This window comes from Mangifera indica, chromosome 11, assembly GCF_011075055.1.
Source record: "Mangifera indica cultivar Alphonso chromosome 11, CATAS_Mindica_2.1, whole genome shotgun sequence".
In the NCBI taxonomy this organism is placed as follows: domain Eukaryota; kingdom Viridiplantae; phylum Streptophyta; class Magnoliopsida; order Sapindales; family Anacardiaceae; genus Mangifera; species Mangifera indica.
In genome coordinates, this window is record NC_058147.1 from 14,543,227 (window position 1) to 14,553,858 (window position 10,632).

At 32.0% G+C, this 10,632-nt stretch overlaps 1 protein-coding gene across 3 annotated transcripts; it reads right to left on the bottom strand.

Moving 5' to 3' along the window:
* Positions 1-3,780: 3,780 nt before the first annotated feature.
* Positions 3,781-9,360, bottom strand: LOC123228831 (transcription factor bHLH80-like). Of its 3 annotated transcripts, none has more exons than XM_044654296.1 (5): positions 8,767-9,360; positions 8,200-8,349; positions 8,038-8,103; positions 4,222-4,274; positions 3,781-4,056 (listed from the first exon to the last, which is right to left on the bottom strand). In XM_044654296.1, the coding sequence occupies exons 1-4, from the start codon at positions 9,163-9,165 to the stop codon at positions 4,266-4,268; spliced, it is 624 nt and encodes a 207-aa protein (XP_044510231.1). In that variant the 5' UTR covers positions 9,166-9,360; the 3' UTR covers positions 3,781-4,056; positions 4,222-4,265. The 3 variants fall into 3 exon arrangements, with proteins under 3 accessions (XP_044510231.1, XP_044510229.1, XP_044510230.1); XM_044654294.1 differs by having other exon boundaries at positions 4,222-4,290; XM_044654295.1 differs by lacking the exons at positions 3,781-4,056; positions 4,222-4,274 and adding an exon at positions 7,654-7,686.
* Positions 9,361-10,632: the final 1,272 nt, after the last annotated feature.

Consider the following 10,632-nt stretch of genomic DNA (forward strand, 5'->3'; position numbering starts at 1 on the left):
ACCGTTTGGGTACCAAAGAAAGCTTAAATTTTATTTTTTGTGTAGATATGCCTTGAAGATAAGTGTAAAAAGTCAAACAAATGGTACTTGGATAGTGGATGTTCAAGGCATATGACTAGAAACAAAAGCCTATTCACCTCCTTGAAAGCTAAAGATGTTGAAAATATCAACTTTGGTGATAACTCCCAAAGGAAGGTAATCGATATCGGAACAATAGATAACTTTTCTCTCTCAATTAATGATATTTTGCTTATTAATGATCTTAAACATAATTTACTTAACATAAGTCAATTATGTGACAATGGTTTCAAAGTTTTCTTTCATTCCTTATGTTGTGAAATTGTTGACACTTGCACTACTGTCATTGCATTCATAGATAATAGGCATTCAAATGTGTACATTATAGATTTGCATGACATTTCATCTAGAGATTTATGCCTCATGTCAACTAAGGAAGAAGATATGTGGTTATGACATAAAAGGTTAGGTCATGCAAGCATTGATGTGATGAAAAAAACTTTCAAAAAGGAATTTGGTCAAAGGTTTACCAAAATTAGTTTTCAAAAAGAACCAAATTTATGGGCATGTGCTTTGGGAAAACAAACAAGAACTTGTTTTAAAAGCAAAAATTGCATTTCAACTTCTAGGGTTTTACAACTATTACATATGAACTTGTGTAGACTATCTAGGACTACAAGTCTAGGTGGAAAATATTATTGCTTTGTGATAATTAATGAATTTTTAAGATTTACATGGGTTTGACTTCTTACACAAAAAAATGATGCTTTCAAAACTCTTATTCCATTCATTAAGAAACTAAAAAACCAAGTAGGTTATGCTATTACTTGCATTAGAACTGATCATGGAAAAGAATTTGAAAATTCAAATTTTAAAGCATATTGTAATGAGCATGACATTTAGCATAACTTTTTAGCACCTAAGACTCCTTAACAAATGGAGTTGTTGAGAGGAAAAATAGAACTTTAGTAGAAATGGCTAAGACCATGTTATGTGAGCATGATTTGCTAAAATCTTTTTGAGGTGAACCATCAATACTACATGTGACATCATCAATAGGGTCATAATTAGGTCACTCCTTAAGAAAACTCCTTGTGAGTTGTTCAAAGGAAAGAAACCTAATATTGCATATTTTCATTCTTTTGGTTGTAAGTGTTTTGTGTTAAACAATAAAAAAGATAACTTAGAAAAATTCAATGTCAAATCAGATGAAGCAATTTTTCTAAGCTATTCATCAACCTCCAAAGCGTATAAAATCTTCAACAAAAGGATATTTGTTGGAAGAATCTATACATGTTATTTTTGTCGAATCTTCTCCCAACTATGCTAATAGGAACAATAAAGATGAAGTGGTAGAGCTCATAAGATTTGCAAATCAAAGAAGCTTCTAAACCTAAGGAAGAAGAAAACCAACTTGAGGTAGTGTCATATAAAGACAATCTTATGCAATCTTAAAAAGTTTAAAAGGAATTGGTGTTTCCAAGAGTGAAGGATGAGGTCAAGGAAGGAAAAATCATTGAGGACCCATCTCAAGGTGTAAAGACAAGGGCTTCTATACATAGCACATGAGCCAAAGAGAGTAGACGAGGCATTACAAGATGTGAGTTAGGTGTTGGCCATATAAGAGGAATTGAACCAATTCGAGAGGAACTGAGTATGGGAACTAGTTCCAAAGTCAATAGATCATCCCACCATCAATATAAAATGGGTATACCAAAACAAGGTGGATAAGTTTAGAGTTGTCATTCGAAACAAGACAAGACTAGTCACCTTAGGGTATTCTTAAGAGGAAGGTATCAATTTCGATGAAACCTATGCAACCATAGCTAGATTAGAAATAATTAGGATGTTGCTTGCATTTGCATGTTATTTTGATTTCAAACTTTTTCAAATTGATGTTAGAAGTGCATTTTTAAATGGTTTCATTCAAAATGAGGTATATGTTGAATAACCTCTCGGTTTTCGAAAATTATGAATCTCTAAATCATGTTTTTAAATTAAGACAAGCTTTATATGGTTTAAAACAAGCTCCTAGAGCTTGGTATGAAAGATTAAATATTTTCTTAATTAAAAATGGTTTTCCAAAAGGAAAGGTGGATACCACCTTATTTATAAAAAAACAAATGCAAGACATCTTAATTGTTCAAATTTATGTTAATGACATTATCGTTAGTGCTACTAATGAGTCTCTTTGTAGAGATTTTTCTAAGACAATGCAAAATGAATTCAAAATGAGCTTAATGAAAAGCTTAACTATTTCCTTGGACTACAAATCAAATAAACAAAGGAAAAAAATTTGCTCAACCAAGCCAAGTATGTCAAGGACCTTCTCAAAAGGTTCAACACGCAAGAAACCAAGGAGTAACCCACTCCTATGAGCACCTCACTTAAATTAGATGTGGATAAAGGAGGTAAAAGTGTTGAAACCAAAACATATAGAAGTATGACACGAGCATTATTGTATTTAACCGCATCCAGGCCATATATCATGTTTAGTGCATACATGTGTGCACGTTTTCAAGCGAATCCAAAGGAATCGCATCAAATTGTCGTAAAAAGAATCTTAAGATACCTTAAGGGAACCCTAAATATTAGTTTATGATACCCTAAGGGATCATTTTTAAATTACAAGCATTTTCTGATGCTAATTTTGAAGGATGTCAAATAGATAGGAAAAACACAAGCAGTACTTATCGATTTTTAGGAAATATGTTTGTCCCATGCCTTTCAAAGAAACAAAATTCAGTGGCAACATCTACTACGGAAGCCGAATACATTTCCATAGCTAGTTGTTGTGCACAACTTTTATAGATGAGACAACAACTTTTAGATTTTGGTTTTGAAATGAAAAACATTCATATATTTTGTGATAATACAAGTGTCATTCAACTTTCAAAAAATCTTATCTTGTAGTCTAGAACAAAACATATAGACATTAAGCATCATTTCTTGTGTAATTGTGTTAGCAAGGGTGATATTCAAATTGAATTTATTGATACCAATCATCAACTTGCTGATATTTTCACTAAGTCTCTTGATAAAGAAAAATTTTGCTATATTAAAAAAGAACTTGACATGATCGATGCAAGTCAAGTGTATAGGCTTTGATATGAAAATAACATTTGTGATAATACACTTGCTTGTCTCTATCATACTTGTTTGATATGACAATGATTTCATGTATGATTGTATGATATGATGATTTTTTTTAAGTTTTTGTGCTTCTATAATTTTATACTTGGTCAATACTTGTATATGTTCAACATATTGATTATAATGTGTTTGAATGGTTTTGATGATTATTGACATGTTTTTGGAATTGTGTACGTGTACATATGCTTATCACTTGATTAAATGCACATTGATATAAATTTGTGTGACATTGCATATTTATGACATTTAGTTGCATGCTACGTATCATTTTGATGATTTAGAATGTGTTGGCATGTTTGTATGTGGTTGTGAATGCTTGCGTTTCAAAATGTGTTTATAATATATATGTTACACTATGAATTTTCATTAATATCCAAGTCATTTTAAATAAATAAAACATTTTTGCTTAATATTTAGCCTTTGGGACAACTTCGCTTAAAACCCTAATGTTTAGGGTAATTAATTTAATATCCTATATTTTAATTAATTTCTTTTGTCAATAATTTATTTTTTTAATGATAAATTTAATAATTTTATGATAAAATATTTGTATTTGTTTGTCATGTTTCAGCGGCAGTAGAGTATGATTTTCCATATGATATTCAAAACTTGCATGAAACAATAATATCAACTATATAAATGGCAATGATACATATATTGTCACACTTGTAAATAAATTTACAACTACAAATAACACTTCTTGCGAAAATGAATTATGTCCTCATCATCTAATATAATTATTGTTCCAACAAAACAAGAGCTACAACCATGATAGATCCTGTGCAAAACTTTATATATATATATATAATAATTACATTATCTGGTACCCTCTTCAGGTTTATCTTTCACTGTGCATTTGCAATTACGTTGATGCTCTGTCAGTTCCTGCAATTAAAAACACTTTCATATAACGTGACGGCTTTTCAGTTTCTAATGACACTGCATCTAGGCATTCACTTGTTCAACTGGAAAAATATAACAGAGAGGACCTAAAACTTTAATTCTCTTAGAAATTAAATAGACAAGTAGGGGGTTCAATGCAAGAAGTACCTGAATTTGTTTTTGAAGAAACTTGACATACTCTACTGCCTCCTCTAACATATCTGCAGTGTTTGTTTGCTGCAAATCAGTGAAAATATATATTTTAATATCTAACAAAAATACATCAGATTATAGGTGTTTTTCTAGTTGCCAATTTTCAAAGATGAATTAACACCCAAAACATGATTAATATTTTATTTCTACAGAGTCCCTGATTAGAAGGTTGTCATATAACTCAAAACTGAATGTTGTTCTATGTTTTTTCAACGCTAAGACTAATTTGATTATTTTCTTTTTCAATAAACCAATTAACAAGAATGCAACATGAACACCAAAAAAAAAAAGAAAAAAAAACAATAAAGATAAGTACACACGACAATTGATGAGATTCAATGGATCTATCTTTTCCTTCTTTACATCGTTGACCTTGTGAAAAGATGCCTTCTTTGATTTGAAATCCCTTTTTAATTGCTTACTTTGTTTTCATTTCTATAGTTTTATTTCCATTTATTTTCAGTTTAGAGTTTTAGAAGTACTGTATGCCATGGCTCCGAGCAATTCTACCCAGAAACTTCATGAGATGGAGACAAGAATTGAAGCATCCAAGATAACTTGATAAAAGTGGATCCCTCAAGGTCATCACACAAGAATTGACATTACATGAATGAATTGTACAAGTTTGATGCCAATTATAAATCATATTGAACCACCTGACATGATATCAAACACTATAAAGAATAACGATGTCATATGAAAGTGGAGTTTCCCTAATAAGGAGTGGAACCTATGGGATGGATATCTCGCAAATCATAAGTTCTTTTTCCTTTTTCATTTAAATCAAACACTATATGCAATGAAACTAGAGTTGGCCTCCATAAACCTTATCGGCATCTCCATCCAACGGCATGATTGGTCTGAATTGAGTTATAGTATGTAGGACTCTGCCTTCTATAATATAAGAATGTGGATGGGCAATCAGCTCAAATAGTTAAAACAATTGTTTTGGGATATCAAGGCCATTGTGAGTCATTATGCAATTAAACTCATGATTAGTGTCAACATCAACCAATGAGGACCTTTGTTAAAGGCCTTTGCTCAAACACTAAACACCAACTTAAGACATACAATTTTTGAATAGTGACAGCCACTATACCTACAGCTATAATGCTTGAGGAAACAATCAAAGAGGAGCCTCAGATGTTATTCAAGACTCAGACAAAGAACTGAAAGATAAATAACCAAAAAAGACTAGTAAAAAAAGGCTCAAGGAGCAAATAGTGACGAGATTATGTTGGTATTGTGATGCAAAGTGGCAAAAGGTCATCATTACAAGAAAAAATGACTTTTAATAATGAAACTAGAAGGAGATTTTGATGGCATTTGATAAAATCGTAATCTTACCTAGTTTTCTTGTGGACAAGGCTGATTTTAAGGGCAGGGAATAATAGAAATTTGTGAACACAGTTTTTTTCATTGACATTGCAGAGAAGGATTTCTTCTATAATTTATAATTTCTTATAATCACTTGTTTATTACCTTTTTCATTAAGTTGTTCACTTTTGTTTTGGCATAAACTTCCAACAAATTTACATCCTATTAATTTCAGTACAAAGGAATAAAATAATAAACATTGGCTGTCAGAGGAAGTTCCCCTTGAAGTAATATGCCTACCACTTTCTAATTTTTTTCTATCTTTTCATAATTCTTTTTGTCAAAATTTGTCATTGCTAGAACCTTTGTAATTCCTCTAAAGTTATGGTTCTCTGCTATCCCATTGCAGATAAGACAACTCTTTTATTCACTTGTCTCTTGAATAAGTCTTTCCCACCCACAACTCCAACCATTTTTCACTCCTCTAGGTGTTTTTGCCTGCACACACTCATGTGTGTGTGTGTATGAGAGAGAGAACACAATTTAATGATAATGCACTTTCAAGATTCTGACTAGTCCCAGTACTTTAGATGAAGCTCTCGGTCACAGATGTCCTTATGGGAATTTGGAGGGACTTTCAATGGACTCTATGCTGCTGTTTGACATTCTGTTGCTAATATTGGAAAAAAAGAAAATAAATAATGATACAAACCAGTTTCTAATAATGCTAATACTCTAGACATAGTTCTTGGTTAGATTTCCTCATGGAAATTGGACTGACTTTCAGTAAAATCTATTGTCTAGTTTGACAATTAGTTGCTGATGTAAAAAATAAAAAAATAATAAAAAAGGATAGAAATCATTTTCTATTAATCAGACATAATATAGGAATTCCCAGGTTCTTATTGCTGGCTAGCATTGTATTCTAATTCTTAGTTTAGATTTTGTACTTTTAGAATTTTTAGACATTTTATTAGATCCCTTACAGTTGCAAAGAACTAGTTCGTGGTAAGAAAAAAGAACTTGATCAAGAGATTAAAAATTCTGCTACAAACATATAAAACTATTTAAATTGATGAAATACTAGAATAGACAAAGCTATACCCAAAATGATTTCCATGACATATAATCAACCAAAAATAGATATGCATAGATGGACTGTGTTTCTAAGATACAGGAAAAATAAGAAGTTATTTCTTACTTTGTTATATGTAAAAAAGTACAAGGAAACAGAATATTATTGGACAAGAGATTTGTGAATTAGTTAAGTTAGAATATCGGAGATATATAATCTACTTGGCTCCTAACCTTAGCAAAAATAATCAGAGATGCAATAAATCTCTGCATATATTGATAATAACAATCCAATGTTTAATTTAAGTATCTTCAATATATAATCCTACTAATGGAGCCACATTTCCATTTTTGTTTTCTTTCAACTCTATATCCATATAATAGGATCCCAGGCCCCAGTTCAGCAAAGGTTTCTTTGTTCCATTTCTCTTTCTTTTTTCTTTCAATATGCATGGAAATGTTCTTCAAGTTTCGGTCGAGAAGGTTTGAAAAAGGAAGACCAAGATCATCTGCTAGGTGCTTGACGAGGTTTCTTAAAAAATAGTATATGCTAACATGACTCTTGAAATAATATATTAAACTTGTCATCTGGGGTAAAGAAAACACTGCATTAAGATATATTTTTAGCTCATAATATAAAGCTGCACCATGGGCGACAATTGAGGTGTCTTTCCAAGATTTGGGACTATCTCATGACATAGGTTCTATTTAAATAATGTAAATCTTTGCTTATTTATCAATTAGAGATGAACTAGAGAGTATATTTTTAAAAACGGAGGTTCAGGTTTTCATAAATTCATAAATTTAAAGATTCTCATCCTCGCAAACAAAAAATCAGGTAAGCCAACTATGATGTCTTCTGTTTCTATTACAATATTTGACTTCAGTTTTCTACTGAGTTTTAAACAGCCAAATGCCACAATCACTGTTAAAATTTCAAAAAACTAATTACATTAAAATGTTGTACTCTGACAAAAATGGGTACTCACTTTGATCTATCCAACATGAGTTTCAAAGGATATTGGAAGTCTACAGAAAACATTATCAGTTTAATATATTAGCACATAATGAACTTTAAAACATTTAAATAGTGCAATTTATGAATACATAGGTGGCATATTAAGTGGTTTTAAAACAAAATATGTGAATGTTTTAGTTCTAAATGAGAAATTTAACACTCCCTGTCATTTAAATCATGTGAAAACCATTCAACTATTTTATCCAACAATTCAGCAGAACTCCTGAGATTTTAGTTAGTTACAAACGTCTTTTTGGCCTATTAACATTACCATAATTAATTATCTAAAATAATTGGGCAAAAAGAATTCTCCATTAAAGAAGATCGAAATATTTAACATGAATTAAAGACAGATAGTTTACCTTATCCATGTTCGGCACAAGTTCCTGAAGCTTTCTTATGCGGTCACTAATTCGTGTCCTCCGAACCTAACCAAAAAGAACTCTTATGTAGAACTTAACTCAAACACATAAAATACATACTCATAAATTGCCACATTAAGCAGAGCTAAACAGGCTCCTTACCCTCTCTGCAATACTTCGAGGATGTGTAGCACAACCACGCTTGGCACGCACCCTGCAAGGCACTGAATCCTCCAAAAGTTTCTCCATATCCATATCCATATCCATCAAACTTGTAACCCCACCCGGTGCCTGCCCACTTTGCTGTCCTCTCTACCAAAATCAAAACCACCACATAACACTAATTCAATTCTTTCTTAAACAAAACACCCTTTTCCCATCATTTCATTAAAAAGAAAGAAAGATAAAATAAAACCCCTATGATCCAGCTCTGAGGTCAAGAGTTCAAATTCCCTCAAGGCCACCAATTTGCAAAATTATATCCCACAAGTTTCCTGAGGTCGAGGGATTTCTGGGCATGAAAAAATAAATAGTGTTGCATCTTATCCCACTGTCAAGATATCGTTGAATCTAATCTCCTATCCACCTCAGACAGTGAAGTTCAGAGGGAGACACTTTTGATTCCAACCGAGAACTTCAACAATATATTAACAGTAGACCAGGATGTTACAAATAGACATTGAAACTGAAGAACAATCAAGCAGCTTACACTGATAAAACTTAACTTACCGGTTGAGACTGAAACTTGGGAGATTGCTGAGTATTTTCATCTCTAGGTCTCTTACTAGAGGGCGAAACATCAATATTGGGAGACAAGTAACCGTAAGTGGCTGGGATTCCAAAGTTTGAAAAATACCCATCAAGCAAATCCGCAGGAGTGCTGCTTTGGCGCTGAAAACTAACTGCCTCCAACTGAGTCAGCCGTGGATCGCCCCCACCGCCAGTACTCAGTAACTGAGTCAAGCACTGATTAGGCTTCAATGGGTCCTCTTCTTCTTCCTCTAAAAGAGCTTCTAACCAAGAGGGTGGAGCTGAGCGGAAGCGGGTAAGTCCAGGTCCTCGAGTGAGCTGACCAGCACCGCCAACACCGGCGTTAGAGCTGGTACTTCCGGCAGCTGTTGGTTGCATCTGCAGGGGTGGCTTTGTTATGTTATGGGGGTGGGGTGGCGTGAGGTGATGTTGTTGGATTCCTAAAATAGAATAAACAAATGAATGTATTTAATTCTGTATTTGCTTTTGCTAAGTGATGGTAACTTTACCTTCTGTGTTTAGTCTAAATTTGGCATAGGCAAAGGCAATAGCCTAGCAGAGCAGCCAGAGGTTCCATTCTTCTATCTATCTATCTATCTATCTATCTATCCATCCTCTATGTGTCTACATTTGAAATGACATTTCTACCCCGGAAATGAGTGAAGAGCAATTTCAAGTTTATTCTGACTCAAATTCAATCATCCATTTCTTTAAAGCCTTTTTAGTGGCTGGATGTGAATTGTTATTGCCATTGGTCTTATTGTGACAGTCCTTTTGAAAATATCATTTAATAATTTTTTAAATATTTACCATTTAATTTAATATCTAAAATCTAACCATGGGGAGGTTTTTGTTATTTCATAGATTTAACAAAATTTTTATTGTCTAATTATACCTCATAAAGAGTTAAATAATGGTGCATTATCTTACAACCATATTCCACCTCCTGATTTTAGTTAATAAAAACACGTGTTTATTTGTTTTTTCGTTTAATTCGTATATTAAACACATTGAAAAGCGTTTTTAAACCCAAACATATTAAATATGTATTTTATACTATTTTCATATTAAACTTAAACTATTTGACCATACCTTATGTTTGTTGTATTGATGTGATAAAAGTGTGGAGAATGTATAAAATTGTGTGGTTTTGCAAAACATACATGTGATGTGATATTTATGATAGTTCATGAATATGAAGCTATTGAAATAACATCATTAAATTTACAAAGTTTTTTAATAACTTTTAATTTCATTAATTCAAAATTTTTAATAATGTCTAACCTAAAAGTAGACCTATAAATTCTTTTAAATGTAGGTTGAACACTATTATCCATTATTTATTCTAATATTTCATTTTTAACATAAAAAAAGGGTTGGTCATAGGTGACAACATATTTGAGTATGTAGTCTCACATTTTTATTTTATCATATATAAAAGTAGACATTTGTCTTATATGTCTAGAACTGCTAGAACCTCCTACTACACTAGCATTGAGACCAACAAATCATGATCTATTGAAGGCAATTTGTTGTTGTCCTCTCATCGAGTGTGAAATTTTTTTACAATACTCTGTAAACTGTAACATGTTAAACATGAACTGCATTGTTTACACATTGCTCGACAAGTTACTTTTCCTTCGATTGTTTCCTAAATTTGATCGAAGTAATCACACACTATGGACTTTTACTGTAACATCCCTCCTTAGAAGTACTACCCTCCAAAAGAGAAATGTTACGAATTAATATCTAGAACGATTATTTTAAAGCAAATTTTTAAAATGAACTCGTTACTAAAAGTGTTTAGAAATTATTCTAAGAAAACTGAAAATCTAGGAGTGAACA

Excerpts from the sequence above, each read along its gene's own strand:
- LOC123228831 (XM_044654294.1), bottom strand. The coding sequence starts at position 9,165 with ATGCAACCAACAGCTGCCGGAAGTACCAGCTCTAACGCCGGTGTTGGC. Across the intron at positions 8,350-8,766 it reads CCAAGTTTCAGTCTCAACCG|AGAGGACAGCAAAGTGGGCA; the intron begins GTAAGTTAAGTT and ends TGATTTTGGTAG. Across the intron at positions 4,057-4,221 it reads TTCTTCAAAAACAAATTCAG|GAACTGACAGAGCATCAACG; the intron begins GTACTTCTTGCA and ends TTTTAATTGCAG.